General features: G+C 43.8%; 1 protein-coding gene across 1 annotated transcript in view; it reads right to left on the reverse strand.

Moving 5' to 3' along the window:
* LOC137427155 (uncharacterized) overlaps window positions 1–26,401 on the reverse strand; it is a 46,068-nt gene that overhangs the window by 7,406 nt on the left and 12,261 nt on the right. Inside the window, exons 3-7 of the mRNA XM_068116368.2 lie at window positions 18,330–18,792; window positions 17,373–17,520; window positions 13,733–13,872; window positions 10,555–10,789; window positions 1,471–1,577 (exon numbers count right to left, since the gene is read on the reverse strand). Coding sequence (XP_067972469.2) covers window positions 1,471–1,577; window positions 10,555–10,789; window positions 13,733–13,872; window positions 17,373–17,520; window positions 18,330–18,792 — 1,093 coding nt within the window. The remainder of the gene's footprint in view (window positions 1–1,470; window positions 1,578–10,554; window positions 10,790–13,732; window positions 13,873–17,372; window positions 17,521–18,329; window positions 18,793–26,401) is intronic.

Raw genomic sequence — 26,401 nt, forward strand, 5'->3', positions numbered from 1 at the left:
AGACAAATTGATTAGATTTTGGTGTAGATCTGGATCCAGACACTACAATTATTAAATTGTTGAGAGACAGGGCCAAAAACGATATATGGCACTACATCTCAAAACATTATGGACGGATTACGGCAAAACTCTTTGGATGAGTTGCTACGGTGACAACAACAAGTCAATTCGATTTTGGTCCAGGTCCGAATCCAGATCCGGCCTATCAGTGGGATACAAAACGTAAACTGTTCAGCCTGGCGGAGGTGTGCGCTCGACCGAATGCCGTTCTAGTTTTGATTTACGAATCAAAACAATGGCACGTAGTTCCAAGGACGCGGCCATATCAGAAGGCTTCAGCGAACAACGAGAAATCGGAACTCTTATTAAATTAATGTTGCAGAAGAAAAACATCGAATAAATCCACCTCGAAAAAGCAAAACCAAATCCACCAAGCCCAAGGGTCTTTAGACACCAGAAGTAAATCCACAGGGACTAAGTGAGCAAATGTCATCGATTCGATGTCTGTGGACATTCATTTGCACACCAGTTTCTTTTTTTACTTCAAGACCAGCTGACCGAGGTACACCTCGGTTTTTCATAACATCAACAACATGGCAAACACGATCATGTGATCAGATTCAAGGTTTCCACAAGTTTAAGCGCAGGGCAAAAATACCTGCTGGTGTCTCTTTAAACAAAAGGAAGAATTTACGTCGATGGTTTGTGGATACAAGGCAAACATGACAGGCCAAATAGCCTTGTTGTTCCGATACAGGCTTAGGGATCCTTTGAGGGTAACGTCATGGAATATGTGACCTGTCGCTCACACACAATCTATGCCAGGTGTGCGAGCACTACTCGTACCACCACCAGTGTGCACTGTGCATAGACCCTTAGAAGTGATGTTTGACATCCCCTGAAGAAGAACGTCCAACGTCTTCAGTAAACAACAAGCAGGCTGTTTGACCGATTGGCAAAGTGCGCTGAAGAGGGTGGAGGTAGAATGTTTCGATATGAAATAAAGTTGTTCAATGGCGGTGTCACTTATGGAGGCGGGTGACGGAACTTTTGGGATGACCCTCTAAAGCCATAAAGGCTATTCATGCCTGAACCTATGCTTGTTGTAGGTTGGTTTTACAACGTTGTAGGCCAAACATAACTCTTAAAAGTCTGCTGAACTATGCCTTAAGACGAGCAGGAACAAAGGGTTGCTCAAAGTGAAAGCACAATCAATTATAATCCCCGAGAGTTAGAAAGACAAAAGGAGACCTTGGCACACCCATTACCAGAACAAAGCAAGTTCACCAACATCACAGCTGAACACACAGACCTTAGTCACCAAACTTCCCAGAATCAACTACGGGGATATTACATGGAAACCTTCATGGACTGAATGATTGAAGAAGCCAATTTGTTACACTCGCGTCATACTCCAAAACATTTGCATTCGCTGCACGTCACCGGATCGCCGGGAGCATTGGCACATACCGTAGGGACAATGGACTCGGCGGCCTTCGTTCGGGACGGGACGCTTGCGCAAGAAGTTGTCGAGGGATGGACCGTTTCTCCCCAAGGGGTCATCGGGGGGCATAAACCTGCAACAGCACAATGCAAAGGATCCCGTGTTGAAAAAGCTGTCCAGCTGAGTTTCCTCATTTGTTATAGGAATGTGATGAAGGAGTTAAAAAAATAAGGGTGAGAAAACAACATTTGGGAGGGAGTGGTGTGCGTGGGTGGGTGCCATTTACGAGGAACGTGTAAGGTGACACACACACACACGCACACACACACGCACGCACGCACGCACGCACACACACACACACACACACACACACACACACACACACACACACACACACACACACACACACACGGCTGGGTGGAGTGAAGGGAGATATAAAGGTAAATGAAAAAAACTATTTATGACTGAAGTACCTTTTTATTTTGCATATCGCCCTGCACAAGTATCAAAGGGCCGAAACGAGGAGAGTGCATGGTCTCTCGACATCACAGATAAGATATGAAAACAATGTATAGTTATTAGTAGATTTATTAGTCGAAACAATTTGTCAGTGTTTCTCTCCTGTAATTCTACCATTCATAGGAGGGACGCAATGGCTTAGTAATGTCACTTTGATAGAACATTTCATAATTTGATTCACAAAATCTATTATAGATATATATATATATATATATATATATATATATACAGTGGAACCTTGACTTACGAGTTTAATTCGTTCTGTGACCGAGCTCGTAACTCAATTTGCTCGTTTCTCAAATTAAATTTCCCCATTAAAATGCATTGAAATGCTATTAATCCGTTCCAGCCCGCCAAAAACCACACCAATTTTTTTTTAAATATACAGTATATATAAAAATATCTCGCGCTTTATATTTCACCTGTATGCAGCATACAAGTTGGCAGGATGGCCTGGACTGGAGGTACGCACACTTGACTCTGAACTGTCCAGCCTGGGTTTGAATCCCGACCCAGCTATAACCTGTCATGGGTGAATCACAGGCAGGGTGATTCATCAATGTGTGTACCGCTAAACTGGGCGCCCCTTTTGCGTCCCATTAGTTGTTGGATGTTAAGGATCTCACCGTGTTTTCCACAAAGAGAAGGCGAGCTATCGCGTGCACTCTGAACAAGTTGTGGCCTGGCATGCTCTTCTCCTCTGCCGTTATATACGTCCTCCTCGGCATCTTTTTCCAGAAGAGCCCTGTCTCGTCACAGTTGAAGATTTGCTGGGGGATGTATCGTTCAGCTTCTATCAGTTCGGCAAAAGTTATAATAAAATCTTCAGCTGCCTTCACATCCGAGCTTGCTGCCTCACCATGCCTGACGACGGAGTGAATGCCGGTCCTCTTCTTAAAATTATCAAACCATCCCCGACTGGCTTTGAATGACTTCCGATGCCTTGTCCGTTGATGTTCCCGCCGCCTGCTGCACCAAATCCCCGTAAATGTCTCGGGCCTTCTCACACATGATGCTCTCGGTCACGGTATCTCCTGCGAGCTGCTTCTCCGTCAACCACACAAACAACAACTTCTCCATCTCTTCATGGACAGAGGTCCGGAGCTTTGAAATAATCGTAACGCCCTTGGCTGGCGTTATAGCCTTTATCGACTCCTTCTGCTTCAAAATCGTACATATCGTAGAAGTACTACGATCGTACTGCCTCACCAAGTCGACAACACGCACACCTCGCTCATGTTTTTCGACGATTGCGTGTTTTATATCCAAGCACATCATCCTCTTCTTCTTCTTCTTCTCAGTACTGCCCTTGGCACTCAATTTCTTAGGACCCATGGTTAAAACTAAGAAATTTTCCAAAATAACCAAAATGCGAAAACAAAGCAGCAGCTATATACGGCAGAGATGCTTGCACGGCAAGATAACCACGTGACCAGAACCCACCTGGTGGCGGGTGGCGTAAGCTCCAAAATAACCAAAATGCGAAAAAAAAGCAGCAGCGATATACGGCAGAGATGCTTGCACGGCAAGATAACCACGTGACCGGAACCCACCTGGTGGCGGGTGGCGTAAGCTCCAAAATAACCAAAATGCTAAAACAAAGCAGCAGCGATATACGGCAGAGATGCTTGCACGGCAAGATAACCACGTGACCGGAACCCACCTGGTGGCGGGTGGCGTAAGCTCCAAAATAACCAAAATGCGAAAACAAAGCAGCAGCGATATACGGCAGAGATGCTTGCACGGCAAGATAACCACGTGACCGGAACCCACTTGGTGGCGGGTGGCGTAAGCTCGTAACTCAGATCTCGGCTCGCATCTCAAAGCAATAAACCGCCCGAGCGACGGCTCGTATCTCGGAAAACTCGTAGGTTGGTGCACTCATAAGTCAAGGTTTCACTGTATATACATATATATATATATATAAGGATAATGCTATCTTTCTGTCGGTCTGAAATAGAAATAGAAAATGCTCCTCAGAGAGAAAAAATAATTCAGTAAAAGTTGCTTCAAATTAATCCAAACATACGGCAAACTTACAATTTAAAAAATCAGACAAGAGATTAAACCCGAGCGGTGTATAAGCAAGACTGCTGCCTCGAACGCTCCATATTATTATTATTTTTTTCCCTAAGATATACGCAACCTCCCATTTTTGAGCTTTCAACCAGTGCAAGAATAAAAGGCATCGTTTTTTTTTCTTTCTTATTTTATATCATAATGTTACCACGGGCTTCTATTAGTAGATAATAATTCACTATACTTCTAATCTAGTCAAAGTAGTGGCTTGACCTACCACTAATTACAACAAAATAATTTTCACTGCAGTGCATTTCACAAATATACCCTAAACACCATACTAAAAGTACACCAAAATATATTTGGTGGAAAGCTGTCAAATTTGCATAATCTGCAAATTAGCTGCCGCCATTAAGAAAAAAAAATCAATTTTCCACAATAAATCTGCATCCAAATATCCAATCATGAGAAATTAAGTGTCCAAACCCATGTTTTCAAGGTCATCGAATATGATTAGCACACTTCTAAATTAATTATATACATACAATTATGTGAAATATGCAAATTATATGCCACTGTTATTCAAAAACAAGACCAAAAGTGTAATAGCGGTGTAGCCGGGCTAATAAAATATTATAAACCACAAACACATATGATTAGCTTTTTAAACAGTCGCTAATGCTGTTCATAACATTAAAACACCCCCCCCCCCCCAAAACACACATACACACATCCCCCCCCCCAACACACACATACACACACCCCCACCCCCCCCCAACACACACATACACACACACCCCCACACACCCCCCCCCCAACACACACATACACACACACCCCCACACATCCCACACCTACACACACATACACACACACAACACGAGCTGTGTATGAGCAACAGACTGCTGCCTCGAACGCTCCATATTATTATTATTTTTTTCCCTAAGATATACGCAACCTCCCATTTTTGAGCTTTCAACCAGTGCAAGAATAAAAGGCATCGTTTTTTTTTCTTTCTTATTTTATATCATAATGTTACCACGGGCTTCTATTAGTAGATAATAATTCACTATACTTCTAATCTAGTCAAAGTAGTGGCTTGACCTACCACTAATTACAACAAAATAATTTTCACTGCAGTGCATTTCACAAATATACCCTAAACACCATACTAAAAGTACACCAAAATATATTTGGTGGAAAGCTGTCAAATTTGCATAATCTGCAAATTAGCTGCCGCCATTAAGAAAAAAAAATCAATTTTCCACAATAAATCTGCATCCAAATATCCAATCATGAGAAATTAAGTGTACAAACCCATGTTTTCAAGGTTATCGAATATGATTAGCACACTTCTAAATTAATTATATACATACAATTATGTGAAATATGCAAATTATATGCCACTGTTATTCAAAAACAAGACCAAAAGTGTAACAGCGGTGTAGCCGGGCTAATAAAATATTATAAACCACAAACACATATGATTAGCTTTTTAAACAGTCGCTAATGCTGTTCATCTATCTATAATTCCAGCAATCTCTCTGTGTGTGTCTGTCTGTGTGTTTGTCTGTGACCGCTGTTTCTCGACAACCACGGGTCCGATATACTTGAAACTTGCCAGGTATATTGCTGGGGACCCGAGGATGTGCCTTTTCAAGGTTTCATATTAATCGGACAATTACTGACCGAGCTATGTCCAAAAAACGCTTCAACCAATCAGAGAGCAGCGAGCTATCACGTGTGCCGAACGTGGCGATCAGACTCTGCCTCGGACGGCACATTTGACAGCGTATTCATTTATTTCACGTTGGAAAACTATGTTGCCGTTAAACTATGTTTTAAAACGAATTCAAACTGCGATTAAATTAAAACGATTCATCCTAACTGCGATTTGCGAACTTCCGGACAGTGACGACTTATCTTCCGGCAGCCAATCACAGAACGCTCTGTTGCGTAGGCGTGGCCGATGTGAGACGAGCGGAGCTGAGCGCGTTACGAGCTGACCGCCATTACGGTACGTAATTCGATTTCTTATGCGCATTATTTCTCCCAATTCAGTCAGAGCGAAGGGCGGAAGCGAAGAGCGTTGGTTTTTTTGTTTACGGGCGTACGGGCGGGGTAGAGCGTACGGGTAGCGTTTTTTTTTTTTTTTGGCCACGGGACGGGCACCCACGTACGGCCAATGCCCTATGTTGGCGTTAAACTATGTTTTACAACTAATAAAAACGAATTTGCGATTCATTCGCTTTCCTGCGCGTTTGTGTACGCGATGGCGATTTCTTTACCAAACTCCGGAAGCCGTTCGCTTTGGACCGAACCATTGCATGTAAATAGAGGGGGGGGATTGTCACCACTCGCAAGCCGTTCGCTTTGGACCAAACCATTTCATGTAAATAGAGGGGGGGGATATAATTTTAGATATATATATAGTACGGGCATGCCCTAGTCTATCTATAATTCCAGTAATCTCTGTGTGTGTGTGTGTCTGTCTGTGTGTTTGTCTGTGACCGCTGTTTCTCGACAACCACGGGTCCGATATACTTGAAACTTGCCAGGTATATTGCTGGGGACCCGAGGATGTGCCTTTTCAAGGTTTCATATTAATCGGACAATTACTTACCGAGATATGTCCAAAAAACGATTCAACCAATCAGAGAGCAGCGAACTAGCGCGTGTGCCGAACGTGGCGGACACACTCTGCCTCGGATGGCACATTTGAGAGCGTATTCATTTATTTCACGTTTGCAAACTATGTTGGCGCTATGTTGGCGTTAAACGATGTTTTAAAACTAATAAAAACGAATTTGCGATTCATTCGCTTTCCTGCGCGTTTGTGTACGCGATGGCGATTTCTTTACCAAACTCCGGAAGCCGTTCGCTTTGGACCGAACCATTTCATGTAAATAGAGGGGGGGGTTCTGTGGTCGTTGCGAATGGACCAAACCATTCATGTAAATAGAGGGGGGGGATTGTCACTGTACTCGCAAGCCGTTCGCCGTTCGCTTTGGCGTTGCGAATGGACCAAACCATTTCATGTAAATAGAGGGGGGGGATATAATTTTAGATAGATATATAGTACGGGCATATATATAGTACGGGCATGCCCTAGTAACATTAAACAAAGAAATTTGGAGGAATCCTGACATCCATGAGGTAAGTTTTACTTACAGAACTGAGCGAAGATCTACTGCAATCGATGTACCCAACAAGGGTTGGAGGTGTGCTCATTTACCAAGCAGCTAGCTAGCGCTTGCCAAGCCAGCCGTTCCTTAACGGTTTTGAATGGAGTGCTTGCTCGAATGCTTAAACCACTTGGCGATCTCTCCACAAGAACCTTGGTAAATGAACACACACCCAATGTTCTTGAGACTCGACCATAGAGAGACTGTAATCTATATACCCAAAAGAGGAATGATCTTTCCTGCCGCTCTCGAAGTGAGTGGGTGTTTACGCCGTAATGACATCATATACGTATTGACATACCATGATGGCCGGACACAAAGCTGCCACTACTTTAATATATATATATAAGATATATATTTAACCTCCAGTAACGTTGGAGTCACTACAAAGGGATTAGTGTTACGACTAGATTTACTATAATAATAACGTTACGTTACTATTATGAAAATTATATTATTTTAAAAAAACCGAGGTGAATTCCTTACTTCCGCGATTACACCGCTTCAATCCATCAAATTTCCATTCACGGCATTGGGATTAAAGTGTTATGGTTATATTTACTATATTATTATTATTATTACGAAAACGATACTACTGAAACGATACCACTGTATTAAGAAAGCTGGGTTTAATTTGTCCGAAGCGGCAGGTGAGTCATAACGCCTAAGGCCGATACGTACCGTATTGTTGGAAGAGACGTAACTCCGATACTTTCGATATTTCATGGTCATTTTAACAATCTGTTTGTTTGTGTTTCACACTGAATGAAAAACGTGAAGGTAGAGCATGGCGATTGTGATATACGACAGGTTCGACGATATGTTCGGCATGAACGGCATATAAATCAAAATGGTGGTGCGTGGAGAGTCAGCTGCAGCACCGCCGTAATGACATCAGACGTAATCACATCACCCTGTCATGTGACCAGATCCTCAGCTCTGATTGGTGTACGTTTGAGGGGACATACATACATACATACAGACGGACAAACACCGTTCTAGACGGCTCTGCCCAATGGGCTAAGCAGTAAAAAAAATTCTGCCAGAACTCTGTCTCTTGACCCAATCTTGACAAGTGAAATGTGTGTACCCATATTTTCAAGATAAGGGAATATGATAAGTACATTTCTGGATGAATTACCAGTTGTTGGATGTCACTCGTCATCTCGCTCCAGTCTTGATGAGTTAGCACAACTCAAATCTTTACACTCGCCACACATCCATGAGCAGTCAAGGCCATGCTTCTTGCTGGTACATTTAGTGGTGCCACACTCCGCCTTGCAATTACATCTGAAGATCTCAGTCAATTTCGGTGGCGCTGGTGGCAGATCAGTTTGCACTGGGAGTAACTGACCCTCGCTGATCTTCTATCCCCATTCATCTGGTTTCAATTGTCTAACATTTCCTTTCCACTCCTGAATTTGGAAGTACACTCTCAGACTGTGATACCTTGTCACCGCAGATGTTGGTGGCAAGTTCTGGGCCTCAACATATTTGGTACTTTTCACAACCTTCTCACAGAAACGCTTGTATCGTAGGGCATCAATACTTTCATCTTGATTTCCATTGTACATGCATACAAGGGCCTTCTCCACTGCTGCAACTATATCATCCTTTGGTGCATCTCTTTCCTAGGTGAACAGGTCGGCATGTTTCATGAATTGGATGTTGTTTTGGATGTGTTTGAGGGCAACAGCTTTGCCAATGCCATACACACTGGATGTTGTGTCACAGCCAAGCAGAGCGTGTACAAAGGTGTGAAAAGATGTGTCTAGACACTTAATTTACCATGATTGGATGCTTGAATACAAAGTTATTGCAGAAAATAGATTTTATTTTTTTATAATGGCAGCATCTAATTTGCATACTTCATTGAATTGTATGCATGTAATTGATCCAGAAAATAACTTTTCATAATAATCAACCCTGCACACATGGGTCTAAACACTTCATTTGCTATGATTGGATGCTTAGATACAAAGTTACAGTGGAAATTCTGCATTTCTTTCAAAGGTGGCAGCTGATTTGCATGTTATGCAAATTTGATGCCTTTACACCAAATCTATTTTGGTATACTTTTAGTATGGTGCTAAGGGGACATTTCTGGATTGCATAGCAGTGAAAAAAATTCTGTTGCAATTAGTGGTGGGTTGAGCCATAAAATTTGTTAGATTGACTGGACTATTTAGGGAAAAATTACCCTTTTCACCTACAATGGACATCATTAAGAAAAAATAATACTACGACGAATATCTGAAAGTGACACTTTTCTGTCTTTGTAGTAACAAATAGAAAACTATGCTTTTGGGTTCGCAAACACGATTCACACAACGAACTACACCACCATAACACTGCGACAATTTGCCATGGTGGATTTGCACACAGATACCTAAAGCTATACAATGTCGTTTGGGTGGTACGAATATTGACGGAGGTTTTTCCTTCCTGAGAGTTTCCTTCTGCATCCATCTTGACCACCCAATGCGTCCTCTCTACCTCTCATTCCTCCCCACTTTCCTTACTGTCCAAGTCTCCTTCTATTCTGTCCTTAAACCCCGCTGTTGGTGTTTCCTATCTCTACGTCTTGATCCGTTCAGCTCTTCCATGAACCTTGACTGTGTCCAAAGGCAAGTACAGACACATTCAAAGTACACCGCCCCCATGCCAAATAAATAACATATCTCCATTAATTAAAACATTAATCGAAAAAATTAATAATCCATTCCTTAATCAATAAATAATAAATCGATTCATTGATTGATCAATAAATCAACATATCCTTTACAGCCAAATCACTTGTTCATTGTAGTGTCCAAATATCAGCTTCCTAGCTCAAAAGGTGCCTGAGATATTGCCCAGATGAGAAAGAAAATAAATAAGTACTTAATTAATCGATAATAATAAAGTAACTAATCAATTCCTTGACTAATCAAAAAACAAAAAATAACGTTTTTTCCAAAACATGTGTTCACCATTGTGCCGAAATTTCAGCTTCCTAGCTCAAAGGATGGCTGAGATATCGCACAAACGAACAAGAAACCGGAGCGAAAACTGAGTACTCCCTTTCAGTCTGGTCATTGCCGGGCCCCCTTCGGTGCCCGGCGATGACGTCATGCAGCACCAGGAGATGGCAAACGAAAAGAGCGGTGTACAAAAAAAAAATTGCAGCAGACAATTCAACAACAACAGAACTTTCCGAACTCCGTCATTATTCAGTTTGAAATCTACAAAATACATTTGTATTACTTAGCCTAAAGTGATTTTCCAATATGATATATAAGTGTGAAAGGTCTAGTTAAAAACAACAACAACAACAACAAATGCACTACTATTGGCTAAATCATCTGATAACAATAAATCCCCAATATTACCAACCCGAGCACCAACCTGTCATTCACGAAGGAGTACATTAGCAATCGCTCTTCAATGAACTTCTTCCACTCTGGCTTCTCCCCTTGCAGGTCCCGGTAGTTATCGTTGGACACGATGATTCCGTCCGATTCGTATGCGAGTTTGACGATGAACCGATCGTCGTAGCAAACGAGGCGCCTTCCGGACACCCGACGTGAAGGGGTGAAGACCAGGACGCCGTGCCTCTCCAACTCACGCAGCAGCGATTGGTCTACATCGAGAAACAGGGAAATGGAAGTTTGAGGTAAAGGCAATCGTCCAATCACAAATCGTCATCTTAAAGTCATTCATTCATTCTTAATAAATTGTAATTTTGGTTTGCCTGAATTTCAGAACTTTGCAATTCTTTCAATTAGCCCATCAAATTGCAACGAGGTGCAATTCCCCAATAATTAGGCCTTATTCTTAAGCTTATGCGCATGGAGGTGAGCACGGCAATGTGGCTTCCACGCTTTCAATCACACACGATGGTCAAATAGTTCGATTGTGACAATGACTCGGGGTGACATCGGAAGGGAGAATGTGCACGACGTACCTCTCAATTTACCACACGGTCTTCTGAATGAATGATCGTTTTCAGGCCATTTTCCCCGCTAAAGCGGGGGTTAGCCTTGCGGGCCCCATGACAATCGTGGTTCCCTGTTTGAGGCAATGTTTTTATGGCCGGATGCCCTTCCTGACACCAACCCTTAGGCGCCTCTTACGATGCGCAGGGATACGGTGTACCTATTCTAAACCGGGGTACACACCAGGATCATTCATCCCAGCAAGCTGGTACTCAATTTGCCGACATCCGAAGGATGACACCCTGAGTCAACCCACCTGGCGTTAATTGAGCGATCGACCGGGATTTGAACCCAGGATCCTAGGATTCCAAGCCTGCGCCCTAACCGCTAAGCCAACACCAGGCTAGGTCGTCTATTGTTTGTTATCTGTTTTAATTGACTTGTGCATCCCATAAACTGCAAAGGTTAAGGATTTTATTACCGAGGTCAATAAAATCGTATTCCTAAGAACAAAACAACGAATTTCTTGAATAACTTGGGTCATAGGACATATTCCTGCAAAGCTTGACTTTCAAATAACACCAAATATCCCCAAAGCACCTACAATCATGTGTGAGCAAAAGCAGCGTGCTATTGTTGTTGCCCCACACTTCTTGAAAAATATGGTGGTATACTGTAATCGGCTCCGTCCGTCCGTCACTTGGGAGTTATGATCGCCACATGGCAAGAAGGTGTGAGAGCAGTATCATTTAGGGATCAAAAGGTCAAATACTGAAAAATGCAATTAGGAGCACATTTTCAAACATTTTTTAAATTAAAACTTGCACATGCAATCAACATTGGGGTCGCATGAAATGTGTAACGCATGAAATGTGTAACGACCTTTTGGATTTTACCCATTTCATGCCCAGGGGTAAATCATTTAACTCAAAATTTGATATTGGGTCATTCTTGGTGGGGAGTTTTGCCATCTTTACCTCCGCCACCAAAGGTGGATGGAGGATATGTTTTCACCCCTGTCTGTTTGTCCGTTTGTTTGTTTGTGAACAAGATATCTCAAAAAGTTGTGGACGGATTCGGACGAAATTTGGCAGAGATGTAGCGTACGTGACAACGACCAAATGATTAGATTTTGGTGAAGATTCGGATTCGGATCTGGCTACTAGAATCTTTAAAGTGATTCTTCACCATTGGGAGATAGGGCCAAAAAGGATACATAGTCTCAAATATTTCAAATATCTCAAAAATATCTCAAAAATATCTCAAATATATCTCAAAAATATCTCAAAAATATCTCCCACATATCTCAAAAATTTGTGGACGGATTTAGATGAAACTTGATGGACCGGTGGGTGTCTGACAAGGCCAAATATATTCGATTTTGGTGAGGATGTGAATATGGATTCGGATATGAGAATTGTTTAATTTTTTAACTGATTCTTCACCCTTGAGAGATATGGCCAAAAACTATACATTGCGGGATCTGTCAAAAAGTTATGAATGGATTTTGACGAAACTTGTTCGACAGGTTGTGTGTGTGACGAGTAAGAATCGATTAGATTTTAGTGAAGATCTGAACATGGATTCGGATATGAGAATTATTTAATTTTTAAAGTGATTCTTCACCATTGAGTGATATGGCTAAACAGGCGGAGGTATGATCTCTACTGAGTGTCGTTCCAGTTCAACTTTGCTTTGGTGGGAAGCGTGGGAATTTATAATGGAGCACCATCAACCTCTCTCTAGTTGTTGTTTTGCGGCCTTCACATCCAAAGAATAATGCCAAGGCAAAGGATCAATAAAAAAGAGATAAACTGAAAAAGATACCAATATCTTCGAAAAGCATTTATAAAAATGCTCTCGTTCAGGAGCTCAGTTTCTGTAAGACATCACAAACCGCAGGCAGGTTGGTGGTCTTTCCGTCTTCTACCGACTCCTCTCTGGCCTTGCCCCCCCAGCCCTCTCTGGGCTCTGTCCAGCAAATATTCCTACAGGTCGCACAAGATCTGCCTGCAACCCTCTTATGGTTAAACTGCCAAAATCAAGACTCTCTGCTCACCTTCACTCCTTCATTCCTCTTTTCTCCCGCCTCTGGAACAAACTCCCTCACTCTCTTCAATCCCACTCCACCCTCCAGGTCTTTAAAGCAGCTGTTCACCACCATCTCTTATCCTCCCCCATCCAAAACCTTGATCTTTTCTACCCCCGCTAATTTCGGTCCCCTTGTGTTTTATACCTCCCCCCCCCCCCACCCTTCCCACGCCTCCTGCCCCCAATCCCTCTCCCTCCCACACTTCTCCCTGCTCTCAAATGTTGTGGTTGTGTGCTTCCCCTTCTCTCCCCATCTTGTCTTCCGCTCCCTCTTTTTGTATATTTTGTTTGACTGGTTGATTTGTTTGTGAAATAAATGTTAGCTCTTTCACGAGCCTCGATTCAGTATACAAAAAAACAAAAAACATCCACCTCGTCCGTGGGTAAACGAACACCGGAAGCTGTCCTATTGTTGCGGCAATGTCCATGGCCTAAACCCTATGAATACTAAGGACATTTTTATGAGAAGCAGGAAACCAAATGTAATTTGCCGCATGTGCAGTGAAAAAGTAGGAAGAGATCAGATGAGAAGGAAACAAGCAAGTACGCTTCAGTACCGGTGATTGGCGCGTCAGGACGAGACTGCTCCTTGCGCCACGCAGGAACAAACACCGTGACCTCTTTATGACCTCTCTGAAGAAACCATTCGACAGCGATTTTGATACCGAAGCACGAAAACACCTCCTTGTTGCCATGGCTTCATAAAGCAAGGGACGAAAAAAGGTGGTGGGGAGCACATGTTGAACAAACCCTCCACCGGCCATCATAAAAATCAAAATACATGTTTGCTTGTTGTTGTAAAAGTCAGTTGGTTATGAACAACAACAACAACAAACAACAACAGGCATTTTAAGTCCAATTTCCCTGCTGGAGCGGGGGTTCGCCTTGCGGTCCCCATGACGATCTTCTTCATTTTGCCCTATTTTCTGCATCTCTCCTTGTTAACCCCCTTGCCCGCATTTCTTCTTCGAGCATCTTTAGCCAAGTCTTTCTCGGTCTTCCCCGTCCTCTACTTCCTTCTACATTCATTTCCATCACTCTTCTCAACCAGTCACTTTCATCCTTCCTCAACACATGACCAAACCATCTCAACCTGTTCCTCTTCACAGCATCCATCACAGGCTCTATTCCCATCATCTTTCGCAATTCATCATTTGTCTTCCTCTCTCTCAACGATACTCCGCACATCCGCCGAACCATTCACATTTCCACCCTCTCCAGCCTTCGTTGCTGCTCTACGTTCATTACCCATGTCTCGCTCCCACAAATCATAACACTTCTCACACATGCAGCATACACCGTTCCCTTCAGCTTCAACGACACCCCCCTCCTCGTCAGCACGCCACTCAGTTCCCGAAACTTCTTCCATGCACATCTTACTCTAGCAACCGTTGCCGAGTCTGATCCACCTTCTCCATTCAGCATGTCTCCGAGGTAGCAAAATGTTTTCACACCTTCCAGCTTCACGCCGTCTCCAAGATCCAACTCAATATTACCTCCATCTGCAGCTCCAGCTGTGCACACCTTACACTTGAATGTAGCTGCCACACTGGTTAATGACCCTCTCAAACCACTACATTTTTGATGAACTCACTCAGCGCACATTGTACATTGAATGGAATTCACTCCGACACCCTTCCTGCACACAGCACACGGCCACTTCCCAGTTCTTTCCACCTCACCACATGCTTTACCACTTGCCATCACCTTCGTTTTTCCGATATTCACCTCAGACCTTTTGTCTCCATACATTCCTTCCACTTGTTCATCTTCTCCTTCAGACCATCCATACTTTCTGCAATCAACACCAGATCATCTGCATACAACAACTCCCACGGTAAACCCTCCTTTACGTTCTGAGCCAGCACCTCCATCAAAGCTACAAATAGTAGTGGACTTAGTACCGACCACTGATGCACTCCCACCTTCACCTCAAACTCACCACTGTTCCCGTCCTTCGTCCTTACAGCTGTGCGCGCTCTTTTGTACATTGCCATCACTACTCTGATCAACCATTCCTCCACTCCTAACTTCCTCAATGCCCGTGTCACTACTTCACGTGGAACCCGTCGAATGCTTTCTCCAGATCAACAAACCCAAGAAACAACTTCTTCCTCTTCTCCATGTACTTCTCCTGCAACTGCCTCACAATAAAAAGCTCATCTGTCGTTCCTCTTCCTGGCATAAATCCAAACTGCATTTCGTCAATCTACACTTTCTTCCTTATCCTCCTCTCCAACACCCTTTCCAAAAACTTCATTCCATGCTCCAATAACTTTATCGCTCGATACGAGCCACAGTTCAGAGGGTCACCTTTCCCATTGTATAGAGGGACGAGGGTACTCAGTTCCCAATCCACTGGAATGCGGCCTTCTTTCACCACCAGATTGCAGATCTCTGTCATTCTCTTCACACCCCAATTTCCCGCTGCCTTCAACATATCTCCCACAACTCCCGTCGGCCCTCCCATTTTTCTACTCTTCATTGCTTTTATCGCTTCCTCAACTTCCTTCTCGGATATCTTCTCTGCCGGTCCTAAAACTGGGTTACTCTCTATGTTGCCATCCCATTCATTCTCTGCATTCAACAGTATTTCCATATATCACTTCCATCTTCCTTTAATTCCATCTGGGTCCACAACGATTTGTCCCACTTCATCCTTCAAGCAACTCACCCCCATCACATCACACCTCTCTTTCGCTATCTGCTTTGCAATCCTGAATACCGCTCTCTGACCCTCTTCCGAATCCAAGTGTTCTCCGAACATTTTTCTACATGCCTCCTGCGCCTTTGCTACCTCTTTCTTTGCAGCCTTCTTGGCTGCCTTATAACTTTCATGCTCTGCCTTTTCTGCCCCCATACCCTTCGCCTTCTGCCACTCCTTGAACTTCTTCCTCTTCTCGTCAATCTTCTTTCCAACTTCATCACCCCACCACCATGTTTCCGAGTGCCTTGGTGGTCCTTTTGTCCATCCACATACCTCACTAACGGCTCCCAACAGACTATCTTTCATTGACATTCAACCACTTTCAAGCTCAACCACATCATCCTCGACCCTACTCAGCCTCTCTTTTAATGCCTCCCTTACTGTCACCTCTTTCAACCTCCACACCTTCATTCTCGGTTGGTACTTCACCCGCCGAGCTCTCCTCGCGCCTTTCACCCTTATGTCGCAGACAACCAAGTGGTGCTGTGAAACAGCCTCCTCCCCCGGGATCACCTTTGTGTCCTGGAGGTGCCCCCTATCTCGCCTACGCACCAGAAGGTAGTTAACGGTTGTCGTCGACCCACCTGACGTGTATGTAACAAGCTTATTATCCTCTTTCTGGAACTGAGTATTACAAATCAACAAATCAGCTCCATCAGCAAACTCCAAAATCCTTTCACATTCTCCATTTCTCACACCATATCCTCACACCACACCAGTGGCAAACTACCTAGTATCACCTTTTCCAAGCAGCCAAAGACCTGCCTTCAAGGAGAACACGCCATCACTCAATCACTCAATCACTAAATCAATCAATCAATCTTCTCCAGCTCTTTCTATTTATTTCATTCACAATTATCTTTGAGAATTATCTACTCTCTTGATGGTGTGCGCATCTACGTGGATGCTAACCCTAACCCTAACAACTACAGAAACAGGTTCGGTGTGCCACGCTCGATGGAAACAAAATGGCTTCTAATTGCAAGTGGTCGCGACACTCCATACGTAGCGACTCTAGTAGGACCTCCCCCCTCTCCCTTCCCAGCAACCACGCCATGCAGGCCCTCTCCCTCCCCAGCACCCATTCTGTACAGTACCCCCAGCGCCCACGCCATGCCAACCATCCGCCTCCCATCACCATGCCATCCCACTCAGCATCCTAATAGTACTTCCATCTCTGCTTGTGAGTAGATTCTGCAAAGTTTATTGGAGGTTAAGGGCCGAAAAAAAAAAACACACACACACACACACACACACACACACACACACACACACACACACACACACACACACACACACACACAAGAAAATCGCTGAATTCACCAGGGGCATTCGAGGCATGTGGTTAGGCTTACTGGATTTGCATGGAAGCAATCCTTCTGTCGGCTGCTGATTACAGATAAAAATAATAAAGAGCAGCACCAGCTACGCGAGAACAGCACCAGCAGGGCCAAGCAACGTCCCCGAACCCGACTCTCCATTTCATTCACCTCATCGCCACGTTGCTGCCGTCGATGACGATGTGACGGAGGTTCCTGCTGTGGTCGGGATCCGAAGTCCCGTCTCCTTCGGAGAATTCACCTCCCAGTTCCCCTCCCAATCTGCAGCCGGCGGCACCATCCGGGCCACTTTCAAATCCTGCAGCATCGGGGAGCAGGGACATTATCATTAGGACAATTGCCAGGGACATTGAAACCTCAATAAACACCCAGTCTGTAGCGCTTGGGCCCTTCGAATGTTGGCCACAGGAAGGGAAACAACCTTTCCATCACGACCACAACTCTACTGCATACAAATTAACAACCTGTTTGTAGGTTTCAGACCAACACGACTTTGTTCCTGTATACAGAATAAAGAGCTAGGACACTGATCAGATCAGGAAGCAACATAACAAAAACAACAGTAGAGGGAGAGGGGTGGGGGGTCTGGGGGTATAAACATCAACAGCAGAGTCGAAGGCCAAAATCGAAGGAGACTTGTACAAATAATGGGTGTTGGAGAGGATGCGTGGGCTGGATAAGATGGACGTACAGTTAAAGCAAAATTTTGGGGGATAGGGGAGTAACGGGAGTAGAAAAGATCAAGGTTTTGGATGGGGGATGATTTGAGATGGTGGTGAACATCTGTCCTGAAGACCTGGAGGGAAGAAGGTGGACGTTGGTTCCACAGACAGGGAGAAAAGTGGGACAAATGAGGGCAGTGATCTTGCAAAGCAAAGCACAGAGGGTGCAAGACCAGAAAGGAAGTGAAATAAGACAGAGAGACTACCAAATAATAATAAAATAACAGATGCAGAATGGTTCCCAGAATTTGCTGCTGTAGCACTTCTGTAACGACGTCAAAGTCAGATATGAGGCTTCATCAGCATACTGGCAGAATCCTCAAACCAGTTTGAAGAAGAACCACGGTCAGCCATAAAGATCCATCTAGCTATCTCTATCTCTCACCATCGCTGCTGCTGTCGTCAGAGAGGCGTGTGCCGAGGCGGACAAGTTCTCGAAGCAGATCGTTTGTTGGCACCGTATCTCCGAGCCTTCTCAAAGCTTCTCGCACTTGCCCCTCAGAATATCCGAGCTTTCGGGCAAAGTCCAAGCGAGAATCGCGCGAGCGGACGATCCTGTCGGCCGGATCACCATCCTGACTCTTCGCTCGATCGGCGATCTCGTGCAAATCCGCTCCTTCGCTTCCATCCGGCTCTCTGGAATCTCCCACACCGTCCGCACGATGACGCTGTAGCTTGGTCACGCTCAGACTGTCGCCTCCTTCAGTCTCGTCCCGACGTTCTGGAGTCGCTACACTGGAGGCGGTGGAAGCGTGAAAACAACCGGCCCGGGTATGTTCTTCAGACTTCGTCCTGGAAGTCAACCACGTGGCATTGGAGGATGTGTCCTTGTTCTCAGACTTGCTGCCCTGGGTATGGCAAAGAAACAATAACACAGACACGAAGTGTAAGCAAAATCCATCGTAATGCGACATGAAACCTCAAATATAGAACAATATCATCATCACATCGTCTTCACATATTTTCAAGTCAAATTAATGATTTGCATAAAAGTTAATACTTTGCATAAAACACTTCCTCAAAAACAAATGAAAACAAACAAATAAATATCTAAAAGAGGTGCAAGATTGAATGGTAGGGATTAACCCTTTCATTGAACAATCAAGTGGGTGAGCTGCACCCCGAGACAGTTGGAAGAAGTAACTACTACCGTCTGCCCGGTGATGTACTTGGTATTTAACAGAATTCAAATGTCATGTTTCAATGTGGGATCCATAGCTGTTGGGAAAGTTCCCAAAAGCACGAAGGGTGCTGTTCCTTTTTTTTTTTTTTACCAACTTCTTCATAAAAGGCATTTCCCTCCATAAATCGTATGAGCCAAGGATCACAAGGTAAAGTTTGTAGATATATACTTGGTTTGCTCCGCTGCCCCAACCGAAGGTGGGGCTGATGCAAATTCTCGGCATGAATGTGTACCGTGTTGCGCGGCTCCCGGCGCTAGTGGGAGAGACAGTACGAGTGAAGCTTCCGAACCCCCGATTATGCCTACGTTGCTTCAGACTCGACTGCAAAAAATCCAGACAAATTCCCATCTTTTAAATGCCTTTTTCCACATTGGAAAAATGCCATATTAAAAGGTGTATACATAGCAGCTTTAGCGTCGTTATATATTATCATGGCATTTTTCAAAAGCCGCTTGTAATAACAATTGGAATAACAACAATAAATCTATCTATAATTCCATTAATCTCTGTGTGTATGTGTGTATGTGTGTATGTGTGTTTGTATGTGTGTATGTGTGTATGTTTGTCTGTGACCGCTGTTTCTCGACAACTACCGGTCCGATATACTTGAAACTTGCCAGGTATATTGCTGGGGACCCGAGGATGTGCCTTTTCAAGGTTTGAAATTAATCGGACAAGTAGTTACCGAGCTATGGCGATTTCTTTACCAAACACCGCAAGCCGTTCGCTTTGGACCAAACCATTTCATGTAAATAGAGGGGGGGGGTTCTGTGGTCGTTGCGAATGGACCAAACCATTCATGTAAATAGAGGGGGGGGGGGGGTTCTGTGGTCGTTACTGCCACGTGGTTTCAAAGTTTTTTTTTGTTGTTGTTGTTTGCACGCATGTTTTTTTGCACCCACGTACGGGCACGCCCTAGGATGTTTACACACACACACCCCTACACAAATTTTTTTTTTTTTTTTTTTTGGCAAGGAACGGGCACCCACGTACGCACGTCCTAGCTTATATATAGTACGGGCATGCCCTAGTCTATCTATAATTCCACTAATCTCTGTGTGTATGTTTGTTTGTACGTTTGTTTGTTTGTATGTCTGTGACCGCTGTTTCTCGACAACTACCGGTCCGATATACTTGAAACTTGCCAGGTATATTGCTGGGGACCCGAGGATGTGCCTTTTCAAGGTTTTAAATTAATCGCAGAAGTACTTACCGAGCTATGTCCAAAAAACGATTCAACCAATCAGAGAGCAGCGAGCTATCACGTGTGCCGAACGTGGCGAACACACTCTGCCTCGGATGGCACATTTGAGAGCGTATTCATTTATTTCCCGTCGGCAAACTATGTTGCCGTTAAACTATGTTTTAAAACTAATTATAAAACTAATAAAAACTAATTTGCGATTCATCGTAACTGCGATATACGACCTTCCGGACAGTGAGGACTGCACTTCCGGCATCCAATCACAGAACGCGTTATTGCGTAGGCGTGGCCGATGTGAGAGCGAGGCAGCGAGCTGATGCTGAGCCCAGCGCGTGCGCCATTACGGTACGTAATTCGATTTCTTCCGGAGAAAATAATAATTTCTCGATTTCTTATGCGCATTATTTCTCCCAATTCAGTCAGAGCGAAGGGCGGAAGCGAAGAGCGTTGTTTTTTTTTGTTTACGGGCGTACGGGCGGGGTAGAGCGTACGGGTAGCGTTTTTTTTTTTTTTTGGCACATTTGAGAGCGTATTCATTTATTTCACGTTGGCAAACTATGTTGCCGCTATGTTGCCGTTAAACTATGTTTTAAAACTAATTAAAACTAATTTGCGATTCTTTCGCTTTCCTGCGCATTTGTGCACGCTATGGCGATTTCTTTACCAAACTCTGCTAGCCGTTAGCTTTGGACCAAACCATTTCATGTAAATAGAGGGGGGGGATTGTCACCGTACTCGCAAGCCGTTAGCTTTGGACCAAACCATTGCATGTAAATAGAGGGGGGGGGATATACTTTTAGATATATATATAGTACGGGCATGCCCTAGTAATAACAATAATAACAAGCATTCTGAGTATTGCGCTGCAATACATGTCCCCTACCGGCAGTCTGTCGTCTGGAAAACTGTTGGGGAAATTACCAAGGGTTATTTACCCACAGGTTCTGAATCGTTCCCAATCGCTAATTACCTCAGGACGGGCTCACCTGTCATTCGCACTCGGGACTTCGATTTATACACCTTGCAGACAGGTCAGCAGAAGCACGACAAAATAAGTTGTTGATAAAGAACCTTTCGAGTCGCTAAATATCAGTAATTTATTATATTTTCCGGTTCACGATCAATGTGTATATATATATGTTGCTCGGCTTGGCTCCGCCCCTCCAGAAAGCGCGTGCTGTGTCACGCTGTTGACGTTCGCGAGATGAGACTGAGGGCGCGCGGTGCGGCTTGAGGAGAACTCTAGAATAAACAAGAGATATCCATTAAAAAAAAAATATTTTCGTTTAATTAACGATATCTGCCAAACCACGTGCCCTATCGCAAATTCCAAAAGGACATTTTAGTAGACTGACATGCTGAACAGATCTGTGAAGTTTCCCCTCGATTGGATCAAAAATGAGGGAGGAGCTCGGTTTTAAAGGTTCATGCTTAAAAACGTCATAACTCTGAAACCATGTGACGCATGACGTCACGCTCACTGACTTTTTTGTTCGTCATGGGTATGCGATTCTGCCTGCAAAGTTTGGCCTCGATCTGTTCAGCCATTGCAGAGAAAAAGGTGTTTTCGTGTTTTCACGAAAAACAATATGGCGGCCGAACCACGTGACCTGTGACGTCCTAATTACCATTAAAATATTCTACAGACCGAGTCCCTCATATGGTGAAAATTTGATCTCAATCGGTCCTATTATTGCAGAGAAAATCTTTTTTAAAGGAAATTAAAACTTAAAATGGCACTGAGTTAAGGATCATCAGAATTATCAGAATTCCCAAAGTTCAAAGTGACATAACTTTGTCAAAAATGATCGAAACGTCGTGAAGTTCGAACTTGATCTGTATCTTATCATGAGGAAACCATGTACCAAGTTTGAAATCATTAGCATTAAGGGTTTACGAAAAAAAGTCCGGAAAACTGTTCTTTGCGTGACGGACTGACGGACTGACAGACTGACGGACGGAGGGACGGTGTGCAAACCAATAGTACACACCGGTAGGGGACTAATAACAACAACAGGAACTAGATGGTATTCATAGAATACTTACCCTGCGCAGTCAACTTGGCACGAGCCAACTCTTCTGTTTTTGAAGGGTTTTTTTCTTTGATCCAATATGGCTGCCAGACCACGTGAGCGATGACATCATAAATTTATATTCTCTAATATAATTGTTGCGTAGATCACGTTCAAGAAATTTCAAACTGATCAGACTAAGCGTTGTCCCTGTCGAATCATGATGTCATACTTACCAGCAGCAATGGCGTCATCGTTAACAACACTTACTCCCCAAGCTGAGTTCTTTACAATGAGCAACATTTCAATTTTGTCCATGGAGTGGTTTCAGAGATCTAGAGGTGCAACGTTTTTCGGTTTTTCCAAGATGGCTCCTGTACCACATGATCTATGACATCATAATTATCATTATAATATTCTACAGGAAGCTGCGCTCCTATGGTACAAATTTGGTATCTGTTGGACTAACAATGAGGGCTTTAAAAAAAAATACTGATCAGATCAAGCGTTGTACTTGTCAAATTATGACGTCATAATGAAGTCACCAATGACATCAGCAACATATCTTATTCCCCATGGGGAGTACTTGACAATGAGTCTTGTTTCAACTTTTTCCATTGAGCGGTTTCGGAGATATAGAGGTGTAACGTTTTTCCAAGATGGCGTGCATACCACGTGACCCATGACGTCATAATTATGAATAAAATAATTCTACAGTCCTATGAGGACTCCTCTGGTAAAGGCGGCGTTCCTATGGTAAAATTTAGTGTCAAACGGACCAACGTTTGCCGAGAAAATGAATTTTACAAATGCAGACACGCCACACGTACGTAACCGAATGCCTAACGCTTCTTTTCACTTCGTGTGCGCAGGGCAATAACTAGAACGGCACCAGGTAGAGCGTATACATCCGCAGGTTGAACACTTTATGTTTTGTATCCACTGATAGGCTCGATCTGGATCAGGAATTGAACCAAGATCTGCTCGGCCTGTTCTCGTCACCTAACCAACTCATCCACAAAGTTTTGTCCGAATCCGTCCACAACTTTTAAAACATTGTGCTACACATCATTTTTGGCCCCGTCACCCAATGGTGAAAAATTACTTTAAAAATTTAAACATTTCGTATTCGTGTTCGGATCTTCACCAAAATCTAATCGATTCGTCCTTGTCGGGTTTCTTTACCAGTCCTCCAACACAGAGTGCCACTTATTCATTCAACCGGGCCTAGCACAGCGTTAACGAGTCTCACGGTATTCTAACCAGTAGGCCGTCGTCATGCACTTTGGGGACTCAAATGTCGTTCAATCACGTTGAAGTCATCACCGCCACAGAGTTGCGCAAAACACACCACATGAAATTCCCAAGATGGAATGCGAATACCTTCGCAATCGGGTCAGTCACCTCCCACAACACATTACCTTTGCAACTGGAAATTTGAAAATTCCCCACTCCTATGACTGGCTGTTCCCCTTACGACACCTGTTCACTCAATCAATCCAAAAACCACAACTCAGGTGACTAAACGTGTTCTTCGTACCAAGTAATTCTCCGTGTAATTCCCTGAGTGAGGCAACCATAACAATTGGATGCATTAATCAGTCATCATCTCGATTCGGCCTCCCCCATTCGAGGGTAGCCCCTCTCAATAACTCACTTTTCCACCCAAATACACAAAAGAATAGACAGAGCAACGCCCGTCCAGACACAATATACCAAAAAGTTTTTAAAACTTCAATTGTTACGAACAAACGACGTACATTGGTTACCATTTGCATATATTCAATACAGTACTGGGATAAAAACCCAACGATAGAGACTACAATGCCGGAGTACTACCTCATCACCACGCTTTACTGAGCGTTACGGTGTTACAACCCAAATGGACATATCAGATTGCAGCTTCAAACACTTTGGACAACTGCAACGTCGGCCTTCAATATACGAGTATATCGACTTCAAAAAAACAAAACAAAAAACAATAAAGCACCACACAGAGGACAACAAGCGTTACGCCTAGGTCCCCCGTCGGTGAAGTGATGTGAGTTGACAAAGTGGAAGACGCAGAAAACATGCTAAGATATGATATTTCGCTCACAAGGTTCAGACATACATGGAGGCGGCCATCTTGGATTTTGACGTGGCGACCCAATTTACAGTAGCGGTCTTCCTTATGCTGAGATACACCCACACACCAAATTAGAAGTTGGTACTTCGCTTATTTTTCAAGATATTTCGCTCACAAGGTTCAGACATATATGGTGGCGGCCATCTTGGATTTTGACGTGTCGACCCAATTTTCAATAGCGTTCTTCCTTATGCCGAGATACACCCACACACCAAATTAGAAGTTGGTACTTAGCTTATTTTTCAAGATATTCATCTCACAAGGTTCAGACATACATGGCATCAGACATACATGGCGGCGGCCATCTTGGATTTTGACGTGGGTTGCACCCACACACCAAATTCGAATGCGGTCCTTCGTTTACGTATGCACACACGCACGCATGCCCGCACGCACGCAAACGCGCACGCCCGCACGCACACACGCACGCACAGACGGACGAACGGACGGACACACGGACGGAGGGGAAAACCATAGTCCCCCTTTCGCTCCGCTGTGCGACGGGGGACAAAAATAGACCACACGGAGGACCACACAAGCAGGAAGGTTACGGACTAAGGGAATAGATTGTGGTGACCAATGAAAAGTGAAGGAGTCATCATAAGTACATGTGAAGGAGTCAATAAAGGTAAGGTAAGCACATCGAACATGTCAGGTGTAGCAACCTAGCTCTTCGTTGAGAAGACTTGCGAGAGATATTTCAGGGCGAAGAAAATCAAATAGAAAAGGCAAAAATAACCCATTGAGGCCATGCCATATAACCACCGTGTTACAAACTAAAACATCAGGAAATGGGGGAAGAAGGGAATTGTGGGAAAATAGGGAGCAGGACCAATCAAATTTTCTGCTCACAGACCCCACCCATGTCCTTGTTTCTCAGGACTTTGTGGGGTAAGATGTTCTATGGACTCGCTAGTTGTTGTACCAAGAACAGAAAGACCTGTGTTTCCTGTTCTACCTAGAACAGAAAGTTAGCAGAACTTAACACGACTAGCGAGTTCAGAGAACACCTTACCCCACAAAGTCCTGAGAGACAATGACATGGGTGGGGTCTGTGAGCAGAAAATTTGATTGGTCCTGCTAAATATTTAGCAATAACAAACAACAACAACATACATTTTAAGGCCATTTTCCATGCTAGAGCGGGGGTTAGCCTTGCGGTCCCCATGACAATCTTCTCCATTTAAATATTTAGCAATAACAAACAACAACAACATGCATTTTAAGGCCATTTTCCATGCTAGAGCAGGGGTTAGCCTTGCGGTCCCCATGACAATCTTCTCCATTTAAATATTTAGCAATACTGCTGATAAATACAAAAACTGCAATATGTTGTCGAAGTCCTGCTAAACTGAGAGGTTTTGAACGTGCTAAAAAGAAGATTTGTGTTCTACAGTGTACAAGTATATAATTCAATAATTCAATTTAAATAAAATAATGATTTTAGGGTTGTGGAAAAAAATCCTGGAAGTTTGTCGCTGTTGATGCAGCGTCTTTTACACCTCCCAATCTAACATGTTACATTATTTCTTCATGCCTGTTGTTTATGTCCTTTATGGTGTCCTTAAAAACAGTAAGTTTCCTGTTTGGAATGATTTTCAATTTTGTTTGACCGTCGGGTAGGCAGACAGAGTAAACAAGACCGATAGTCTAACAATGGCGTAGCCGGGCTTGGATCTGCAGAGTGGAGGATCTGCTGTCCCCTTGTCATGTGACGAGATCCTCAGCTCTGATTGGTGGAAGTTTGTCAGGTACATACATACATACACTAGATAGACAGACAAATGCTGTTCCAGATGTCATTGCTCTCTGGGCTGTGCCCTAAAAATATGGCTGCCGAACCACATGACCGATGACGTCATCATTTTTTTTTCCTCTCGACCAATTTATCTCTCAATCAGGCTCAAGAAAATTCATACTGATCGGATG

This window comes from Myxine glutinosa, chromosome 5, assembly GCF_964187855.1.
Source record: "Myxine glutinosa chromosome 5, kmMyxGlut1.1, whole genome shotgun sequence".
NCBI lineage: Eukaryota > Metazoa > Chordata > Myxini > Myxiniformes > Myxinidae > Myxine > Myxine glutinosa.